We start from the raw sequence: 22,132 nt of genomic DNA on the forward strand, positions 1-22,132 counted from the left end.
AGTTGTGCTAGCTGCAGATTTCTGTGTGAATGAAGTCTTGTTGTAAGGTACTCATATGCTAAAGGCCTTCCTAATCCACTCAGCCTCCAGCCACTGTTTGCTCTAGAGCCAGGTGCGCTCCGCGCATAACAAAGAAGGGGATATGTTGGGACTGGAAGCTCAATTCCGTGTGGACAGTCTCGGGCAGGTAAAAGTGGGACTTCTAAATCTTAGAGTCTTACGAGGCCCTCCATGAACAGCGGGGGTTCGAGAAGGTCAGACCGAGCTAGCTCGGCTAGCTCGGGTATTTCCGCCTCTCCCCCGGAGATACCTGATGGGTGGAGTCTCCCTGCCCTCGAGGTCGTCCCGGATTGGAGCACACCTAGTTACCTAACAGCATGGTATTGAGATGCAAACTGTGTGGCTGAAGATTAAGTAGGATTGAGGAAGCCAGAAAGCTCTTAGCACGTGTGGAGCCAAAGAGAAAAGTAGGGCTCCGCTTCTTTTCTTTCCCCTCTCCCCTCCCCCTCTCTCCCCCGCTTGTACTTCTACTTCCATTCCCTTAAGCTTAGCCTTCTTAGGAAATCTCCCCCTCTTCGTCCTAAGAAAGAAGAGCCCCTGCACTTGTAACCGAAACCCTGTAATAAAGCTCAACCCCTGTTTGACTCTGGAACGTCCTTTCTCTCATATGTGCATCCGGCGTGGCCAGCCGAAGACCTCGGGAGGTGAGGTAAGAAAGACTCGGGTAGCCCAATACAGGCCTCTAGGCTTGGCACTCCACTTCTAATAATTTGGTAGCTTTCCTCCTAAATTTAATATTACCTGTATCAGTTATTTTTGAAAAAGACCATAGGCTTTTGTAATGAGCCAACTTGTAGATAATTTGTTCAGTAATAGTGTTGCCTGATTTGGGGCATTGTTTTTGATGTGCTAGCTTCAGGTAATAGGTATAAAATCACAGTAAAGTTGCAGTAAGTACAGTTTTATTTGTATATTTGTTGGGTAATAGTATCTTATTTTTACATAATTTTATTCTTCTAACTGTGTGCTATTTTGATTATCCTGGAATTGAAAGCCAGGTTCAGGTAATTCAAATGCTTTTATGAGTACTTCGTACTGTTTAGAACCAAGGTATGCTGCAAACATAGTCTGCAGCATTATGGGAAAGACCATCTTTCTGAAGACAGGTCGAGAGACTCTGATCCAGTAGGTCCAAATATTTCCTCTCTGTGGTAGTGGAGCCGAGTTGTACCTAAAAAGAAAACAATGGTATGTGAAAACATTTACAAAATTCTGGCAAATACATTAATTTTGGGGGGAATATATATTCTGATGTCTCAGTTGGCTCCTGGGTGGTGGTGAAAGCTATGCCCCCAGTGCAAAAACTCCCCAAGTCCTGTCAAAATCCTTTAAATACAAGTGTAACTTTAGTGACAGTTTGGAGAGGTGGGTGGCCATAGTACTTAAAGGACTATAGTCCACAAATTGGTGAAAGTATTTTAAATTATTGATGCACAAGAATAGGACTTAGGTTTAATAGGCATTAACATAAGGTATACTTAATTTTATGAACAGTTAACCCTTTGTAAAGGAAGTTTAGTTTAAAAACATACCTTTAGAATGGAGTCTGGTCAACTAAATGATTCTCAAATCAATCTAATAGTTGCCCAACCAGGACTACTAAATGAACAGTATTTTTACAGGGTGACAGAATATTGAAGCCTTCTAAGAAAAGAATAGCAAAGCCAGGTCCTCCTGAGTCTGAATTCAATGTTCTTTTGCCCCAGATGAATGTTAATTTTGAATTGGGACTGAGTTTATTATCTGGTCTGATAGTGGAACTACCAATTGACAAATAGAGGAAAGAATACAGCAAACATACCTGGCTGCCAGAGCACCATTTATAGGTATAGCCAAAACAACAGGGTAGAGACCCCCGATTATGAGACCGACCATTCCACTTCTTATAACAGTACAGGCTTCACAGCTTAGATCACCTAGAAGATAAAAACTTTGTTTTCTGGAATGAGGAGTTAAAGACACACAACAGACATGTCAAGACATCAGTCAGCTTCGTTGTGCAAGGTAGTGTGGTTGATTATCAACTGCATTTCACGATTGCAATTTCAGTAGTTGTTTTAAGCCATGTTGGCTATAATAAACTATGCAACTGGCAGTTTTGGAAGTTTTCAAAAGTGATACTAGTTAATGTCTATTATTAAGTTTTCAGTCAGAAGTAGAGGGGACAACAAATAATCCAGATAATAGTTTCTCTCAAATCATCTAAATTTTCAATCTTAACGACTAAGGTTTAATTTTATTGTCATAAAATGAAGTAGAGGCTGAAGAGGAAATAGCCAATCACAGATCAAACAGTTGCAATTTAAAATCCCATGCCTGTGAGGCCAAATCAGGGGCTTTCTTCACTTATACTAGTTGCCTGCTTTGTGGAATTACCTTAATATATTCTAATTTACTAGTGGTCTTAAAGCTAATATTTTTTTGGGAGTGCAGTATTTTACATAGCAAAAGGCACTTGCATTCAAGAACATTCAACTTTATGAGAGCAAATTGGTCATATTTCATTGTAATTGTCTTCTTTATGTTCAATATACTAAATGTCCCTGATATGTTCCTCCCCCCCTCCCTTTTTTTTAAGCACTTAAACTTTAAAACATAAGAAGAGACCTGAGCAGGCATATACCCTAAATCAACTAATAAACCTTATCTGACACCCCAAATACGAATGTGAATGTTAAATTACGACTGTAGCCTTTTACTACAAAGCCTTTACTTTTTAATTTGCAACCAAGTTGTCCTCTTGGTTCAAAGAATCAGGGAACAATTTCAATGAACTCTACAGAGTCTAACATACAATCTATATTATATAAAATTAAGGCTAATTTAAAAAAATTAAAACAAAATTCTTGGAAATGTTAAATTGTAATTTACCTGAACTCAAAGGCAAACTTACGGCAGTATTGTAAGTTACGTAGGTTGATAAAAATGGGAGAACAGCCATTGGTAAAGCTGATGCTATGGGAGCCTGTGTCACATTTAAGATGCGTCGGAAAAAACTATTTGCTATTAGGCCACAAAAAGCTGCATTTAGTCCAACATATGCTGATCCAGTCATAAGTAAATTCCTATGAAATAAGAGAAATAATTGTTGGAACTTTTTTTCATGCACTATTACATTGTAATCAATAGCTTGTATGTTTTGTAGCACTCAAACCTTTTGGAGGATGTCTAGAAAATCAGCGCAATTGCTCTTTGTACTTTCCCTCCACTTCTTTCCAGGTTTGTAATTCTATAATAAATCTAGATTTGAGAATATATTAAGGCTAGGAACTCTAGATAGTGTGGACAGGCAGGCAAATAATATGACTTCTGTATTGAAGAAAACAGGGCTACTAGATGGTGCAGTGTTGGTCAGGAAGATGAGTCTCCCTGAGTTCAAATCTGGCCTCAGACACTAAACTAGTTGTGTGACTGAGTTTGGGCAGTTCACTCTGTTTGCCTCAGTTTTCTAATCTGGAAAAGGAAATGGCAAACCATTCCATTACCTTTGCCAAGAATACACCAAATGGAGTTACAGAGTCAGGTATGACTGAAACAACTGAACAACAATTAAAGAAGACAATTAGACTTGGGAGCCCAAACGTCATACATAGTGCCCTTAAATGGAAAACAGACTTTACTTGGAGAAGTCATTTCACAAATAAAAATTGTCTAATAGGCTTTAATAGTTAGAAACTAGGGTTGGCTTCTGGGGATTACTTTAAAACCTAAAAAAATGAAATGTTTATATAAAGCATAATTTTTCTGTCAAACTTAAAATTACCTCAGAGTATCAGCGCTAGGAAATTTAAAAATACTTTAGTCGAACATCTCCTTCCCTTTCACCGTTTCCTTGTTCCTTCCTTCTCCTCCCGTCCCACCTTGCTGGACAAATGATGAAGCCAACTTGTCTAAGATCACAGAACTAATTAACAGCAAAATCTTCCTTGCCTGGTGCTGTCATACCAGGACATTTGATTTAGGGAACTGACTCTTCTAGTTTTGATTTCAAGGATAGCTCTGGAATGCTGAAGACAAGTTTTGATTATAAATTATTCATAGAATATTGATACTAACCTTTGCCATTCAGCCAAATGAGGGTTAAGAATTCACGCCTCCTCGAAGTCATATGCTCTAAGAGGTAGCAGTAAATATTTGGGATTTTACTATACTGTGTGGCTGCAAATGTTACAACAGCATCTAGAGTGGACCCTCCCACCCATTGTTTGTCTCTGCCAGTTTTATTAAGTGGTTAATATTTTCATGGAAGATGATGGTTCAAGTTGTCCTCCATGAAGTCTTTGTTCAAAGGTCTGCTATGTTATTTTTCCCATTAATGTTTTTGTATCTTTCATATGTTGCCTTTTCCTGCCTCTGTCTATCTCAATAGGCTAGGCATAAAGGAGTAGAAAAGAATTGGGCTTAGACAACATTAAAAGTTACTGGTAAACCTTTCTGTGATACTTAAATTTATTTAAGGATTAAAAGATGTGGTATTATTGGGTTTCTGTATTCCTGTTACTGAGTGCAACCCATCTAACCTTAGGTAATTCTTGTTCATGTCCTTTTATAGATCATCCATTTAATCTATTTGCCCACATACTGAATTCACCATAATGTTTTGTGTAAACACCCAAGTTGTTCTTCCTATATGACCAGCCTACTCCCTTTTCCAAGTCCTTGATGACCATCTATGGTGCTTGGAATAAGAGGAAGATTCAGCCAGCTATGAGTATTTCTGGACAGCTATATAAACATACACGTTTGTTGCTAAAGAAACTTAACCAAGAGTATGACTTAGATACAGATCTGTCTCGATACTACATTAACATGAAACTACCAGTAACCACAAACACTAGGTTTCTTGGATGATACTGGACAATTATGCAAAGTTATGACAGGTTTCAACTCTATTGCCAACTATGGTTCTTTTAAGCACCAGTTGTATTTGGGATGTGATAATGCAGAATTTTAAACAGTATATGACTTGAGCCCTTATCCAACATGATGCTAATCTTTTGGAATCAGTTGAAATTTAATTTTATGTGTCTGTGCCCAAAATAATACTGCTTATCATGTCATATGCATATTACTACCTCCAAGATTTTTACATAAATTGGAATCTTAAGATTATTCAGAAAATACAAAACTGTTTATATAGCACTATTTCACTGTATTAAAATTAAATTCATTTAAATGGTGTTCCACTACTATGCAAGGGACTGAGTATGAAGAAAAAAGGAGCTTACTTGTCAAGTATTTACTATGCCAAAAAAAAAAATCCTTACATAATATGTAAGGATATTGGTCAGCTTAACCTGGCCAACAATTTTGAGTAATCCTTCTAAAAACTGTTTCAGGTTAAATCAAACTACTATATTCTTAACTTTTTATTGTACCTGATGGATATGCTACTAAGGTAAGTAGGAAGTTGATGGACTGTCTATATTCAAAACTGAAAATGAAGATTCATCTGGTTGTAATATGTACATATGAAACTGACGTGCACATCAAATAAGGTTATCTTACTGATCTGATTTTGGAAGTTGTTCCACTTTTCTGGCTATGATCTCATTGACTCTTAATCTTCTTTCTGTATTTTCTTGATTATGTTCCATCTTGAGGCCTTAAAAAGTAAAAATCATAAGGTTATTTCTCAGTAATTTCCAACACAGGATCCATGTAAAACAAATGTACTTATGACAACTTACATATCTGATGGAAAAAGTTTGCCCAGAAATGTATAGAATGAATGTCTTAAGACCTAGTCCTAAATCTAGATACTCTGTAACTTAGTACATCCTCAAATATAATTCAAGAAGTACTTGGTTGTTTTAAAATACCCCAAGTACTTATGACAAAAAGGGGAAAAAATAACTGATAATGAAATCTCAGAAACTTAGCTGGAAAGCCTCTCAGCCAGCCATATTGTCTAACGAATCCCTGAAGACAGTTACTACAATGCACCAAAGTATCCAGTACACAGGACTTACCACTTTGAGGGGCAAGGTTTCCAGTGATGGAGAGCTTAATATCTTCTAAGGCAGCATTTTCTACCTCCTCATACCTCTAACATTCAGGAAATGTTTTGTTGTAACAGGCTGAAAGGGGCTATGACTTCTACCTATTTCTTGTTTTGTCAATTAAAACTATAACTTGAATTCTTCTTACATGACTACCTTTCAGATTCTTGAAAACAGCTGTCATGTGCCCCTTAAGTTCTTAGTCCTTTAGGCTAAACATTTTCAGTTTAACCAATCATCATATTCTTGTCCTCTGGAACTTTGTCCTATAATAGAGCTTCTAGAACTGAATACTCAACATGAAGGCTCATCATGGTAGCCTGGCAGGGCCAAGTTCCTTTTTCTGGATACTATGCTTTTATTAAATCTGGGGAGGTGCTAGCTTTGGGGGCATTATGGCATATTGGGAAGAGCGCTGGGCTTAGAATTTGGAAGATTTGGTTTCAAGTTGATGTCAGATCCTTACTGTATGACTGGGGCAACTCATTTTCAGCCTCGGTTTCCTTATTTGAAAAATTGGAATAAGAGTTATGTGTCTTCCTAGATTTCCTGTGAGCATCAAAAGAGATTTTATGTGAAGTTGTGTAAATGTTAGTTCATCTTTTGAGATGTGCCTGGTGTTGAAATCCATGTATTTGGAATAACATGTAAACTCTTAAAAATGGAAATGAAGCATTAGTCTATATTTGATGAAACGATGCTTTAGTAACCATTCAAAAATGTTTTGCTTGAAATGGAATGCAAGCTCACCCAGCTTTTAAAGAAAACTGCAGCTTCCCTTTTCAGTTATGGATGTGAAAAGTGAATTTTCAGGAATTATTTCTTTAAACATGCTTATGTATAGAATCATTTGATTCTTACAGAAACTGTCAGAGTACTAACTCCCTCCTTTTATAGATGAGGAAACCATAAAGGTAAATAAATGAATCCCTAAAAATTTATGATAACAGCTGGCATATATATAATGCATTAAGGCCTGTAAAAATCTCATCAAAACTATCATTTTATCCTCAAGACCCTGGGACTAGGTGCTCTTATAATCCTTATTTTGCAGCTGAGGAAATAGACATTTTGGGTCAGGCATTCCTGATTGCCTTTCCAAAGCTATCCACTGTGCCAGCTGACTGCTTCTTTTATACCATAAGGTGACAGCTCAGTAGATAAATGTCCTAAATCCACAGGTCTTTCCACAGTACTGGTACCTCAATAGCAACTCATATAAATTGACAGAAAATTGTATACTGTCTGGTGTCTGAACAAGAGCTATAGATTGAATGAAAGAAAAAGGATTTAAGTGATTCCTATGTACAAAAAGCACTATGCTCACAAACAAAAGTAAAACAGCCTCTGCTGTAAAGCACTGCACATTTTAATGAGGTATCCTCAACAAGCATGTCTGTGATGTCTTGTTTCAGATCACAACTCAACCTTTAGACTCAGAGGTAGCTAAGTGATACAGAGGATCGGTGTTGGACATAAAATCGGGAAGACCTGAGTCCAGACACTACCTGTATGTATGTATACCGTGGCAAGTCAGTTAAGTTCTTCTTGCCCCAGCTTCCCCCTCTGTAAAATTGGCATCTACCTCACAGTGAGGATAAAATGAGACTTTTTAAAACACTTTGCAAATCTTAAAGCCCCATATATGTTAGCTGCTATTATTACGCTTTATATTATGATCAAGGGATCTGCAAATTGCTATTGTTTTTTTCCCCAAGAATGAGGTAGGAAAATGACTTTCCACTTTATACCATTCCTTCTTTGTTTCACATTATAGCTCCACTTCTTATCTTTAAGAATTAAAAAGCAGAGTGACTGTCTTAGTACACTGCCCTCATTCTAAATGAATGATGAAGCTGCAATCCATGACATTATTACCAAGTCTCATTAGTGACTCCTACCTATTGGCAATCTCCCTGCTCTTTCTGTTGTACCCAATACTAATGACTGCCTTTTCCTGTACACTCTCTTCACCCAATATCAATTCTACATATCTATTCAGTTGTCAATTCAACCTCTACAGTATCTCTTGCAACTGCTCCCCTTTCCACTCAAATGACAACTTAGTTCAGACCTTCATTGTTTCTCACCTGGTTTAATGCAACTCCCTTTTAATTGGTCTCTTAATCCATCCTCCACCCAGCTGCCCAAGTAAAATTCCTTAAGCAGTGGTTGTGCCACACTGCAATTCCTGTTGAACAGGAGTTTATTGCCCCTGGGATCAAACAGCTGTTTGACATTTAAATCCTTCACAATTTGGCTTTAGCTTTTAAGCTAATTTAATTTTAAGCTAATTATGCATTACTTCCCTTCACCAGACTTGCTCTGCCCAAAGTGATTCCCCAATGTCAACTAACTCCCACTAACTCTTACCCAGTATACTAAGCTTGCTGTCCATGAATAAACCACCTGCCTCCCTAATCTTCTACTTCCCATTCTCTCATCCCCACCCACCTCAACCCCGTCCTGCCACCAATGTTGCTCTCTTATTCCATAACTAACAGATATTCTTTTCTTTTAGACCTCTTCCTCTCATAGTCCTTCTGTCTTCTGGTATTCAAAAAGCCCTGGCTTCCCAGAGTTGACAGCCTTTCTCCAGCCAGTTATACCTTCTCTCATCATTCTGACACAGGGGATATTCTCCTACCTCCTCCCTGTAAACACTTCCAGATGCTTAATGCCATCATTCTGCGACCTCTCAGAGGTTCACTCTTTTTCACCCATTATAGGTAACTGGCAGCTGCTATTAATCTTAACTACATTTTCCCTCTTTCCTCAATGAGTTCAGCCCCTGGGGCACAGTCTCTCCACCCCAACTCCTGCCTTATGCTAAGACCAATGTGCCAAGCACTGTGCTAAATGTGGAGGATATAAAAAGGTAAAAGGCAGTCCCTGCCCTCAAGGTTTACAGTCTAATAGGGGAGAAAACATGTCAATAAATATGTACAAAGCAAGTTATATACAGGATAAGTAGGAAAATAATTAACAGAGGTAAGGCAATAAGGGACTAAACACAATGACATCTCCTCAATACCCTTACCTCCTAACTGAGCACACAGATGTTCACACTATCCCTCACATCTGGGGCACAGAAGGGTCAAAAAAGAGGGAAAGTAGAGACAAAAGCAAATTCAAAAAATGTGCAGTAGGGCAGGTAAACAAGAACGTCTGTGAGGGAAGCCTATGGAAGTACAGTAGGATTAAATCAGTGTAAACACAGGAACACAGTGCTGTATTTAAAGGGGATTGTTTGTTCATTCGTTTCAATTGTGTCTCTGTACTCCCATTTGGGGGTTTTCTTGGCAAAAATACTGGCATGGTTTGCATTTCCTTCTCCAGCTCATTTTATAGATGAAGAAACTGAGGCCAGCAGGGATAAGTGACTTGCCCTAAGCTAGTGAGTGTTTGAGGCCAAATTTGAACTTAGGTCTTCATGATTCCAGGTCCAGCACATTATCCACTGTGCCACCTAGCTGCCCATTTAACCAGGGGTGGGGGATAGTGGGGGGCGAGAGGGAATAAAAATAAAAAAGGAAAAAATTATTCTCTCTATCTTTATATGCAAATAAATTAAACAGAATTCTATACTCTCCTTTTCTCTTAAATTTCTTTGCTGCCTTGTCTTATTGGGATTCTTCTTCTGTGAAACCTCAGCCTTGGATTACTCCCATCATCCCCCTCAATTTATAATGACAAGTTGATGAATGAAAGTGGAGGAAGTCTCACAACTGTGCTAACTAAGTTCATTACAGATTCTTGTTATCTGAGCTCAAATAGGACATCACTGCAGCAAGAGTTCTTTTTCATTCTTTTGATTCCCTATTTTACTCCAAATGAAAACTAATCCAACTTTCTTCACTTCTGAACCCTTGCTTGAAAGATGTGTCAGACTGATGGAAATGAACTGTGATTAAGAGATGAAGTCAAGGAATTTTAAAATAAAGAGAATCTGAGAAAAGGAAGTCACATTCAGTGGCCTCAATTTAAAGAGATGCAAGAAGCAAGATTCTCAGCTTGGTACCAGGCTCACCATATCAGTTATCCTGAACCCATCATTCTCCCTAACCCCGTGTATCTTATACCTTCACAAGATATCTCATATGTACTCCATTCTTTCTATTCATGCAGCTACCATCTTTGTTTAGGCCCTCATCACCTCTCACCTAGATAACTGCCAACAGCCTTCTGATAGTCTCCAACTTTTCCAGTCCATCCTATAAAAAGATGCACAAAGTAATTTTCCTTAAGTAGGAATTTGACCATGTGATTACTCAATCAATTCCAGTGGCTTCCTATTGTCTCTGAACAATAAAAAAAAAACAAACCCTCTAACTTTTAAATCACTATACAGACCTGCCCCTATTTACCTTTCTAGCCTCATTGGGCACTACTCCCCTTCTCACTCTGGCATCCTGTCAAGCTGGCTGACACCTCCCAGCCTTTACACCAGCCACCCCCCAAGCTTTAAAGAGTCTCCCTCCTTACCTCCAACTCACAGACCCCACACTTCCTTTAAGATACACAGCAGGAATCATCTTCAGCAGGAAGCCTGCATGATCGCCCCAACTGCTAGGGCCTCCCCTTCCAAGCTACCTTGCATGTAACTGCATCTAACTTTGCGGTTATACTGTATATATTTTTATACGCACTTGTTCTGCCCCATCTCCCCTGAGAAGGTAAGAACTTTACGTGTTATTTCACTGGATGCAAAGTCACAGAAGTCTGAGATTGTTTCACTCCTTGTACTTGCCTCCCCTTCACCCGGTCCAGTGCCTGGCACGCAGCCCGGCTGCCCGGATGTCTATCAGCAGCCATCTCCTCTGGCGGGGCCTGCGGCCGGCGTAAATGCACAGCCTCTCTACCAAGCCGTCTGCATCCCACCCTCGTCATTTATGAGGAAGCGCATGTGCATACACGGGTCAAAGACTGGGGAGAAAGAAGGACAGGGCAGGACAAAGCCGCGAGGAGTTTAAAATCTGGCAGGGTATAAAACACCGGCACCCGGAGCTACAAGAGGAGCGCCCATGCAATGCCTCCCCACGAAGGGCCTGGGGGAGATGCCACCAGAGGAAGCCTCTGGGAAAAGGAGCCCATTTCACCGGGGAGGGAGGGAGGGAAGAAGGCGGATGCAGGTCGTATATAAGCCTCTGAGGGAGCTTCCGTCTAGGGCAGAAGGGAAGGGACAACCAGCCCCGAGAAGGGCCGGGGCCGCCTGAGGTCGGACTCCCAGGCAGCTGCGCTCTTCCTCGGCCTCGGACCCGGCGTGGGCTCCCAGAGAGCTCAGCGCTGTAGGGCAGGCCGGGCCTGCAGGGACGAAGGCGGCCAAGTCTGAGGACAGACGGAGGCCGGGGCCGGGCAACGGCGCTACCTCCCTCGCCCCGGGCGCGCGATACCTGGTGCTCCGACGCGGCAGCGGAGAAATCACGGAGCAGACTCCACCGCAGCTCACACTCACCGCAACGTGGGTGATCCTGCTCTGGGCGCCGCCATGTTTGCCCTTCACGTGACCTCCGCCGGCCTCCCGGCGCCTGCGCACCGCCCCGGCGCTGATTGGGCAGCTCCCTAGAAGGAAGACGAGGCACTCTTCCCCGCCCCGGGGTCTGGGCTCAGGGGAGAGAGCGTGGGCTCTTTGTGTCTCCGCGCGCTGAGCTGCGAAGTGAGCAAAGGACACTTGTAGACTCGAAAAGCGTTTGAAAAGGCGGCCCGGTGGCCCAGCGAAGAGCTCCGGGCCCGGAGTGAGCACGACCTGAGGGCAGGGACCTCTTGGCGCTGGAAGCTGCCTAGTGAAGGGTGTGCGGGCTGGATTTCCGAGGCCCTTGGCACCCTGGATCTCCTGGGTAGTACCGCAGCGGGGGCCTGCCCGAGCACCCCTCAGCGGCTGCTTGGGGGCGCCCCGGCTCAGAGCCCACGTCAGTAGTGACCCTCAGGGTCTTTCCCTCCCAGCTTGATTTTTTTTTAAATTAAATTAAAGGGGCGATTCCTAAAGAGTCCTGCTCCCTGAATGGGTGTTACCCATGGCGTCCTGATCAATATCGGGCCCCAGACCCAGCTGGCTCCAGAGGAGAAAGTGAGGCTGGTGACTGCCCAGCTCCCAGATCCTCTCCCTGAAGTCGTGGACCTCTTGGAGAACCAACACCAGCTTCTGCTGGGCCAGAGGGTTACACAGCACTCTTCTCTCAAGCTACCTTGTGAGAATTGATTGCTTTTTCGCTTTTTAATTTAAAAATTAGGAAACTGGTGCAGGAAGCTTAAATGATCTTGCCTGGGGTCATTCAGATGTAGCATGACTCTCAGAACTGGAGTCTGCACCCAGCTGTCTTGCCTCTAAGTCCTGGGTGCTTTCTAGCCTGTAATCAGTTCACCATACTACCTCAAAAAGAGGAAAGAACGTAAGAGAAAAGATCTTTAACGCATCTAGAATGTTAGGGATCTGAGAAGCCATCAAATGATCCAGTGAGGATTATCATGCCCATGTTTTTCAGATGAGATGTGACAAATGAAAACCTTGGAAAACAAAGTGTCAGGGTAATTAGTAATAATAATCCATTTATTAATTAAGTTAGCTGGCCATCAATAAATTGATGGTCAGTGGTTTCTCTCAGTAACCAAAAACACCAAGGGAGAACCTGAATTACCTTAAATCTCTTCCGAAAGGGAATCGCCTGACAAGTGAAAAATCAACCCTGATTTGTGGATATTTAATGAGGAAGAGTGCTAAAACTCTTCAGCTCCTCCTCCTGAGAAAGTAGGTTGGTCTTGAGACTCAGCAGCCTCAAGGCATCTGGGCAGGAGAAGCCAACCATTTGGACTTCGGTGGCTAGTTTTCTCCTTTATGAGCTGGCTTGCCCTAAACTAATGGAAGGACACAGCGATAGGGGGTTCTCCCCTAAGTACGGGCTCGCCCAGACTGGATTCTGTTTATACACTAAATAGACATTAGGTCTCCCAGTTGGGTGGAGTCCTGTTTGCCTCAGTTTCTTCATCTGTAAAATGAGCTAGAGAAGGAAATGGCAAACCAGTCCAGTGGCTCTGCCAAGAAAACCCCAAATGGGGTCGTGGAGAATTGGACATGACTGAAAAGTACTGACCAACAACAAAAACAGATTGTGGGCTGCAGGAGGCCATGCCTGTCTTTGTATTTTCATCAGTTAGCACAGTGTGTGGCACTTAGTAGGAGAAACTTCTATTGACTGACTCTGCCTCAAGGTTGTTGTGAAGAAAGCTAGTGTGGGCAGGGACACACACGATCTATCGTCATTGCCTCCTATTTCGTGCTGTTTTCACAGACTTTCATGCTCCAATGATCACGGACACCCTTTAATTGATTTTCTTTGTGTCCTGCTGCCTTATTCACTGTCTGCCAGAAGATCCCTCTATATGTCTATATTGTGTATTCTTTTAAAAAATATTTTAAATAATTTTTAGTTTTATTCATATTTATTATATATTACATTGTATAATATTTAATATTATAAATATTATATAAATATATTTTTATTATTTTTTAAACTCATAAACTGAAAATGAGAATATGTTATGAGTTCCAAAGACAGGCAATGTGATTTGGTGCAAAGATGTGTTTCTGGGTCTGAAATTAGAGAACATTACAGCTCTATTTCTTACTTAGTACCCATGTGAAGCTGGGTGAGTTATTTCTTCACCTTTCTATGCTTCGATCTCATTTAGAAGATTAGAAGGTTGGATTAGTTAATCTCTACAATCCCATCCACTTCTAAATCTATGATTCTAAGATCTCTAATGGAAGGAATGGCGAGTGACAGAAAGATCAAGGACAGAATCTTGGAGATGATGTTTTAATTTAGATAGGGATTCTTAACCTGGGATTCCTGAATATTTATGTTTGTTTGAATATATTTTTATTCATGTCTTGTTTTTTTTTATATCACCAATGATTTTTTTTTTACATCTCTCTCCCTCCCTCTCCCAGAGAACTATTCCCATATAATAAATAATATTTTTTAAAGACAGAAAAGGAAAAGAGTAAAAAAAATCAGCATATCTGATCAATATGTTAAGTCTGAAAATATGTGCAATGTACAATCCTTCTGGGCCTTCTGCCACTGCAAAGGGGTGAAGTGGGAGAGTCTTCTCATATCTCCTCTCTCAAGCCATGATTATTCTTTATGATTTTATAATATTCACTTTAGATTTTGTTTTCGTGTTGTCTTTTCTCTTTCCATTGTTGTAGTTACTGGGTATATCATTTGCTTGGCTCTGCATACTTCACTCTGCATTGCTTCATGTAGATCTTTCTTTGTACACATTTATAACTTACAGCACTGTGATATTCCATCACATTCATGTACCACAATGTTTGCTTTTAAACATTTTGATAAATCTATTTCAATATAATTTATTTCCTTTGTAATACTATAGGTTTTATTTTTTGCGTTTAGAAATAGTATTTTAAGAAATGGCCCATAGGTTTCACAGGACTATTGGAGGGGTGTATAATGATACATTAAAAAGCTTAAGAACCCCTGTTTTATAGGATGGGGAGAGGAAAAGGAGCCAGTGAAGTTGATACAGTCTGAGAAGTATGCTTTGCAAGTCAAGTCAACATTTATTAAATACTTTCCATATGTCAGAAAGTGCTAAGTGCTTCTGGGTTTGAAAAGAAAGGCGCAAACAGTTCTTGCCCTCAAGAAGGTTGAAATCTAATGGAGGAAGGGGAACAACTTGCAGATCTATGTGCAAAGATGATATATACCTGATAGCTTGGAGGTGATCTCAAAGGTGTGGAAGTACCCTTGAGATTAATATGATTAATATGTTTTCTGTGAGTTAATTTATGAGGCAGATGCACTGGACATAGAGTAAGCCCATTTACCAGAAGGAGCCAGTCAGGAGCCTGTAGTGAACAAAAGTCTTGCTCACTCCCAGATGCTTTTGCTGGTATCTGCTGGCTGACTTTGCTGAGTTGTGCCCCTCGAAAATGGCCCAAACTAGCTTTGTGGTCAACTGTTCCTGGAAAACATTCTGCTTCTGTGGCCCCACCCCCACCCCCACCCTTGGGCTTTTCAAGCAGAAATCTCCTCTGCCTCTCCTGGGCTGTGAGTTCCCTGGTACTTTATTCTGGGGTGCTTCAGCACTAATGTCTGATTTCCCTCCTAGTAAAACTTTTCTGCTTTCATCTCAACTTGGACTCCTTTGTATTATGAGGGGTGGGCTTTGCCCAGTTGACAAAGGGAAGCATTAAGGGAAGATAAGCTTGCAGGAAGTGAGGTTTTAGCTGAGACTTGGAAGACGCTGGAGAATCCAGAAGGGAGAAACGAGGGAGGAGAGCTTTCCTGGAAGGAGATGGAGTATCTTGTGCAAGAAATGGCAAGGTGTCCATCGTTACTAGATCAGAGAGTAAGTGGGCAGTGAGTAAAGCGCAAGAAGACTACAAGGGTAGGAAGGGCTTTGGAAACCAAAGAGAAGATTCCATGTTTGATCCTGGAGGCAATGGGGAGCATTTGGAGTTTACTGAATAAGGGGTGCGGCGCTGCCAGATTTGTACTTTAGCCACAGAAGAGAAAAGAGATATAAGGGTACAGCGAGTTAGGACAGAGGGAACAAGTCAGGGTTTATTTGGGGTTTTTTGTTTGTTTTTATAATAGGGAAGATATGGACGTGTTTGTTTGTTCTTGATTCTTGAAAGGGACTGGTAACATCAGGAAGGTGATTAGCTTGCTAAATAGGGAGAGATGGAAGATTAATGAGAGTGAGGCTAAAATGGGGGGGGGGGGCGGTAATCTCCTGGAGAAGGTGAGATGGAATGGGATCATCTGTTCAAGTAGAGGCATTCAGCTTGGCAAAGAGAAGAGCCACCTATTTATGTGAGGCAGAGTAAAGGAGGAGATAGCCTGGGAAGGTCTACGAGTGATAAAAGAAGAAGGAACTCTCAGCAAACGTGTTGAGTTGAGCTAGGAGACCTGTGATTGAGTATTGTTAAAGTCCAGAAATAGAATTTCCAGAAGAATATACACTCTCTTCCTCCCGGCAAGAGAAAGCAACTCTTGTCAGCCAGTTCAGTTTCCAACCTCTTCCACAAAGGATGTTCTCTTTTATTAAGCCTGTGTCATTGGCATCTTGTTGATTGCAAGCTGCACGTGAAGCTATCTGACATCCAAAGTTTATTTGAAGGGATTTAGGGTTCCAAAGCTGAGAGAAACAGATATTTGGAAGGGAAAGATGGAGAAACCCTGGAGAAAACAATGGTTGGCTGATGGCTTCTGATCTAAATATAATTGTACAATTGAAACATCGCCCTGATGGGAAAAAAGTTGGCAGTGTAGACAGGACTTAGAACGCTGCTGGCATGGATGTGGACATCATCACTCAGAGAGCTGAATAAAATCAGATATCGCTTTTACCATTAATTACATGCTGCCAAAATAATTATGTGCGATTTTCTTCATGGTAACCATCACTTTTGCAGTTTTCTTAATTTGGGGAACATTTTCATGAAAACTGATAATTTCCCTTACATGTCTTTAAATATTTTGATACTCTTGTCTTCCATTCAAATAAAGAATAATTCTTGTCAACCTCCACCAAGCATATGTTTTATTAGAACGTACTTGACAAAATAGGAAAATAAAAAGATGGGAGAAGTTTTTTTAACTACCCAAACACACACAGACGTCATTTTGGCCTAATTCCTGGTATTGTACCAAATACCTTCTAGCTTCATACATCAATCAAATTATATCTTTACAATTAATTACATCTCAAAATTTTGGGGTAGGGAGCAAGGATCATGTAGTAGTAGTGGCACAGTTGAATTCTAGGAAGTTGGTCTAGAATTTTTCAGATAGGATTAAACAGGTAGATCATGAGAATGTCATATACATAGGAGGAAGTATCCGAGTTAAATTATCTGTTGATATTTGTATGGATACGATGAAGAAATGGAGGCTGGGGTATCATATAGTTACATGGTTTTGGACTTAGTTGAACTGTATTATTTCAATTCATCAATGAGTACCAAAGTGCAGGGAAGTCTCTGGTATTAACAGGGTCCTTGCCTACCTGTATTTTTATCAGTGACTTGGATGAAAATATAAAAAGCATGTTAATCATATTAACAGTGGGCAGAAAGCTTAGAAGTATCAGTAATATGCAAGATGCCAGAACCCAGAATCAAAAAGATCTTGACAGAAAGTAAAGATAGCCCCCAAATTACTTTGCTACCATGACGAATCTATGATCTCATCCGATAGCGGCACATCTATCCTTTCTCATCCTGTGCAGTCCTTGCCATACATTCCCCAGAATGTGCCGGGGGTCTTCCTCACTAGATAATTGTGCAGCTCACGGGCTGTCCACATGTAACCCTTGATTCTGGCTACCTGATGAATCCTCCTTTTTTGTTTAGAGATGTCCTGGATGATCTCGCATTCCCTAATCACATTCAAGTCATTGTTGCTGCCATGCTGTAGCCAGCTTTTACTTACCATCCAAATTTCTACTTTCCACCTGCAGTTTTCTTTCTGATTCTGTTGATTAAGGCATTTAATTATTTGTAGCCATGTGGCATCACTGGGATTAAGATCAGTGTTAAATATTAGGGTTCTTGTAGCAGTGAGTTGCTTGGCATCATTGATAGCAATGCACAATACTCTTAATATAATCTAGCCCAATCTCTTTAATTTTAGGTCCAGCTCATTGTCTGTTTTCACCTGCCAACATATACCCATGAGCCTGCTTAATAAATGCTTGTTGATTGAATGACCTATTGCTATTTAATTAATTCGTCACTTTAATTTCAGCCTAGAGAATGTTTCAGTTTAAAGATGGCATTATATTGACCATGAGAATCACAGGATGTTACAGGGTCTTTAATATCCTGCATCAAACAGGATATTAAAAAAATATTCAAAGTATATTCAAAGCAATCAAAAATTGCTTTAAAGATAAGGCATATGTTCTGAGTCCAGTCCCCTGGTAGTCTACATTCTACATTGGAAGGAAATGACACACTCCTAGGTCATTCAATGGTGAACCATCTAATCAACAAATATTTAAAGTGCCTACTTTAAAGCCTGGGCCCTGTGCCTGCCCTGCAGAGTGGGGACCACCCAAAATGAAATAGTTCTTGCTCTCAATCAGATGATATTCCATCAGGAACTGAAATCTATTTTATAAATCCAAAGTCATACAGTGAAGTAAGAGACAAGCAACCTCACATGTATAGAGTGGCTTGAAAGAAGTTCAGCACTTTATATGACAAGCCTGAGGGTTTTAGTTCACTTTATACTCAACACTGGCCACTGAAAATCAACAGTGTTGTGTTATGAATGAAAAGTCTGAGAGGTATACTTTCTGAACAATTAACAAAATTTATTAACTATGATTGGCAAATAGTAAGATGAGGTCAGTGGCACTCTTGAAAGCCAAAGTTGAACCTTGGGGTGGGGGTGGGGGGGGGCTGATAGTTTAAATACCCTTGGAAGACTGGGTGTTCCTGACAGGTGGAAATCAACTCTGATTGGTTAATAGTTGGCGAGAAAATGAATATTACAAGAACTGGGTTTATTCTAATGAGGGGTTTGATTACATCACTCAGATAAAGAGACTCTTCTCTACCCAGACCACCTCCACCTTGGGGATCTATTCTTCACCCAGTCCTACCTGAGAACAACGGTGGGTTACAGTAAGAATTCCACCTAGATAAGATAGTCTTTACCCTTTAATCAGAACTAAGCTTTCCAAGCTAGGTAGAATCCTGCCCAAGGTTGAACCCAATCTCAACATCAACTCTCACATTCAGAGGCTGCCTTGGCTTAGTAACTAAATGCGGAAATAGGAAAAAAAAACAACCTGGATTCCCCATATTAGTAATTGTTTATTAATAATCATTTCTCATATCATTATGATGATAAAGATGACACCGATTTAGGCTGCATTAATAAAAATCTCCATGGAGATAAGAAGCTTTCTGTGCTCTGAATTAGACCACATATAGCCAGCTATGGAGAGGTCACCTCTGGCGTTCCATAGTCAGTTCTGAGAACCCCATTTTAAGAACTATGTTGAAAGCTTTGAGTAGGTTCAATGAAGAGGTGAAAGGCACTAGGGATGTTCCTCCTGGAAAAGTCTTTGGAGATAATGGATGATATAGCTGTTTCCAGGCATTTAGAGGGGTGTCACATTTTATTGTTTGGGCCCTGATAAACAATGCTAGGACCTATGAAGTGAGGTTAAAAGGAAGCAGATTTTGACTCACTGTAAAGGAGAATTTCTTGTCAATTGGAGTTGTCAAGTTTTGTTAGGAAGTCTTTATTAAGAGATGTATGGCAGATAACCACAGCACAGTTTCACTCGATCTGGTCAGACAGGAAAGACACTAAAAAGACACTTTATTCTAGTCTAGTTTTCTCAGAAGAGGATTGCTGGTAACAGGAGCACAGCTCCTACAGCATTCCCTAATCAAGTTTTGGGGGAAGGAGGGGCAACTACCCCTACGTCTTGATGGGATCAATGGAGACAGGCACAACCTGTGCTTCCCCTAAATCCCCTCAAGCCTCAGTGGGGGCCAGTTGAAGCAAACACAGATTTCCCCTAAGTCTTGATGGGGGCCAATCAAGGCACATACAGCATTCCAGCTTGTGCACTCAACCCTAAGTTTCTCCCCTAGCCCAAGCTTCAATGGGGCCAGTTGAGGATTACACAGCATTTTGTGCATTCAACCCTAAGGTTCCCCTAAGGTCCCCCATTCACTGACCCACTTTATAGGGCAAAAGACAAAGAAGGAATATTGCCAGCAATAGCCTCACAAGTTTACATCACCTCATCCCTGTACCTCACTGTGAAGCCACAGTGGATGTTTGTGTTATTTATCATTATATAATGCTACACAGGGGTGGTGATGTTTTGAACATAACTGTGGGAACTCATATCTAATATCTGGGAACAAGAGATTGTTATGGCTATGGATCCTGGGAAACTGAACTCTAAGCAATAAAAACAAAACTCCATTTTACACACACTAAAATCCACCTTACTTACATTAAATTCACTTTACATACAAGAGCTTAAATGTAATGGGCTTCCTTAAAGTGTGAGTTCTTCAAGGACCAGAGGACTACTTACATTAGGAATACTGTAGAAGAGATATATGCTTTGAAGAGGGCTTGAGCTAGCTGACCTTTGAGGTCCCTTTCAACTTGACAATTCTACTTGAGTAATTCTACTGCAATACCTTGCTGCTCTGAGGTCCCTTTCAACTCTCAAGATCTGATGACCTGTGCAAGATTGTTTTCTTTATCAGCTTTTGAATTTTGAACTAGATTTGTGATTTTACCAGTAGAGGGAGTTCTGATGAGGAAGCTTCCTCTGTGGATAAAGATGAGCAAATAGGGTTTAACTGACATAGTTTGAGTTTTGTGGGGGCACTCCAAGGTTAAATGACTTGCCCAAGGTTACACACAGCCAACCTGTGTTGGAGGTGGGATTTTGAGGCAAAGTTTGCCAGTTTTCTATCTCCTTATTCCACACTGCCTCATCAGACCAATTTGGTCTAAATTGGTTAAATTTGGCTGAATTTGTTCATTCCAAAACCTGAACACTGAATGTAACAAAGTTGGAAAGAGGAAAGCAAAGGAGAGGAGATGGATGGAAAGAGAAAACCGTTAGAGAAAAGAGTAAAAAAAAAAAATAAATACAATGATGGCTCTGTCAATGCTCAATCAGTGTTTTTCAACGGACAAATAAATTTAAGGGAAAGAGCAACTAGTTCATAAAAGATGTCATAGCCAACATCACATCTGCTATTAAGTCTCTTCTGCATACCTTTAGACCTGGGGGTACTATGGTGTTAGGGCAACCAGGTGGCACAACACATAGAGCACCAGGGTCAGTAAAATCATTTTCTGAGTTCAAATTGGGCCTCAGACACCTACTAGTTGTGTGACCCTGGGCAAGTCACTTAACCTGGTTTGTCTCAGTTTCCTCATCTGTAAAATGAACTGGAGGAGATGCCTACCTATGTCAGGAAAATCCCAAATGGGATCGGGAAGAGTCGTACACAACTGAAAAACAACAACTGTAACATTAAATGTAAGTTAAGAGAGTGACAATCAGACCAAGCCCTGGGCTTTGCTGCCTCCCTCGCTTTGGCTCTCCTGGTTTTCACTGGAAGGATGTAGCAATTGGCTACAGTCTGACAGATACGGTGTCGGACTTTTTCAAGAGTCAAAAACAGTGAAACAGTCATGCATTCTTTTGCAAAGAAAGATCATGCAGAATCAAGGGAATGAGTTCTTATAAGGCCTCCTCAGTTTTCTACGTACTTCTGGATGAATATTTTTTAAAATATCGAACCAAATTTTTAATTCATGAACATAAAATTATATTCACAAGTGCATCATTAGCTCCATTTACATGTAGAAATGAAATTGGGTCAAAATATGAAAATTATCTATTTCAATTTACTTTTTCTATCTGGATTAGCCCTAAATTTTCTTCTTTGGGAATATATATGGACTATGAATCATTGGGAAAACATGGACAAAGTGGAAGGACAAATGTTAAGCAGAACATAACATTTAAAGAGTAATATATTCTTTTTTTGGGGGGGGGGGGTCCAGCTTGTTATCATAGTGACTCAGATATTACAATCCCACTTATCTAAAGTAGCAAAAGGAAACATATTAAGGCCTCCTCCCCACTCTCCTACACCTATACCCACCATCCATACCCCCATACCTTCCTTAAATTAATTAGTGTTTCAAATGGTTAGGCTTCCCACCTTACATTGAAATGATCATATATTTGGAGTTGAAAGGAACCATAGACACCTAGTCCTCCTAAGTCCTTTGATTTTATAGATAAGGAAACAGACCCAGAGAGGGGAAGTGATTCACTCAGTTTCACAGAGAAAGATTTATGATTTGAACTTAGGCCCTCTGACCCTAAAACCAGGGCTCTTCTCCACAATGCCATGCTTCTTAATTCCAGGATTCTTACCTTATAATTCCTCATAAGTTTATGATCCATCTTAGGGATATGTCACAATATATTTGACACATACAATGCAGAAAAGAGCCTCTGGCTCTGCTCCT

The 22,132-nt window shown here is 40.5% G+C and overlaps 1 protein-coding gene across 5 annotated transcripts; it reads right to left on the reverse strand.

The window, feature by feature from the left end:
* Positions 1-945: 945 nt before the first annotated feature.
* TMEM126A (transmembrane protein 126A) lies at positions 946-11,604 on the reverse strand. 5 transcript variants are annotated; one of them, XM_072610671.1, is made up of 6 exons: positions 11,456-11,588; positions 10,226-10,276; positions 5,569-5,665; positions 2,932-3,125; positions 1,862-1,976; positions 946-1,231 (listed from the first exon to the last, which is right to left on the reverse strand). In XM_072610671.1, the coding sequence occupies exons 3-6, from the start codon at positions 5,655-5,657 to the stop codon at positions 1,009-1,011; spliced, it is 621 nt and encodes a 206-aa protein (XP_072466772.1). In that variant the 5' UTR covers positions 5,658-5,665; positions 10,226-10,276; positions 11,456-11,588; the 3' UTR covers positions 946-1,008. The 5 variants fall into 5 exon arrangements, with proteins under 5 accessions (XP_072466772.1, XP_072466773.1, XP_072466771.1 ...); XM_072610672.1 differs by lacking the exon at positions 11,456-11,588 and adding an exon at positions 10,813-10,988; XM_072610670.1 differs by lacking the exon at positions 10,226-10,276 and having other exon boundaries at positions 11,456-11,604.
* Between the last annotated feature and the right edge of the window lie 10,528 nt (positions 11,605-22,132).

This window comes from Notamacropus eugenii, chromosome 5, assembly GCF_028372415.1.
Source record: "Notamacropus eugenii isolate mMacEug1 chromosome 5, mMacEug1.pri_v2, whole genome shotgun sequence".
Taxonomy (NCBI): Eukaryota; Metazoa; Chordata; class Mammalia; order Diprotodontia; family Macropodidae; genus Notamacropus; species Notamacropus eugenii.

What these genes read in the sequence shown, in the direction of transcription:
- TMEM126A (XM_072610670.1), bottom strand. Translation starts at nt 5,657, where the DNA reads ATGGAACATAATCAAGAAAATACAGAAAGAAGATTAAGAGTCAATGAG. An exon ending in CAACTTCCAAAATCAGATCA is followed by an intron (nt 3,126 to 5,568) that starts GTAAGATAACCT and finishes CTTATTTCATAG; the next exon opens with GAATTTACTTATGACTGGAT. An exon ending in AAGTTTGCCTTTGAGTTCAG is followed by an intron (nt 1,977 to 2,931) that starts GTAAATTACAAT and finishes TTTATCTTCTAG; the next exon opens with GTGATCTAAGCTGTGAAGCC.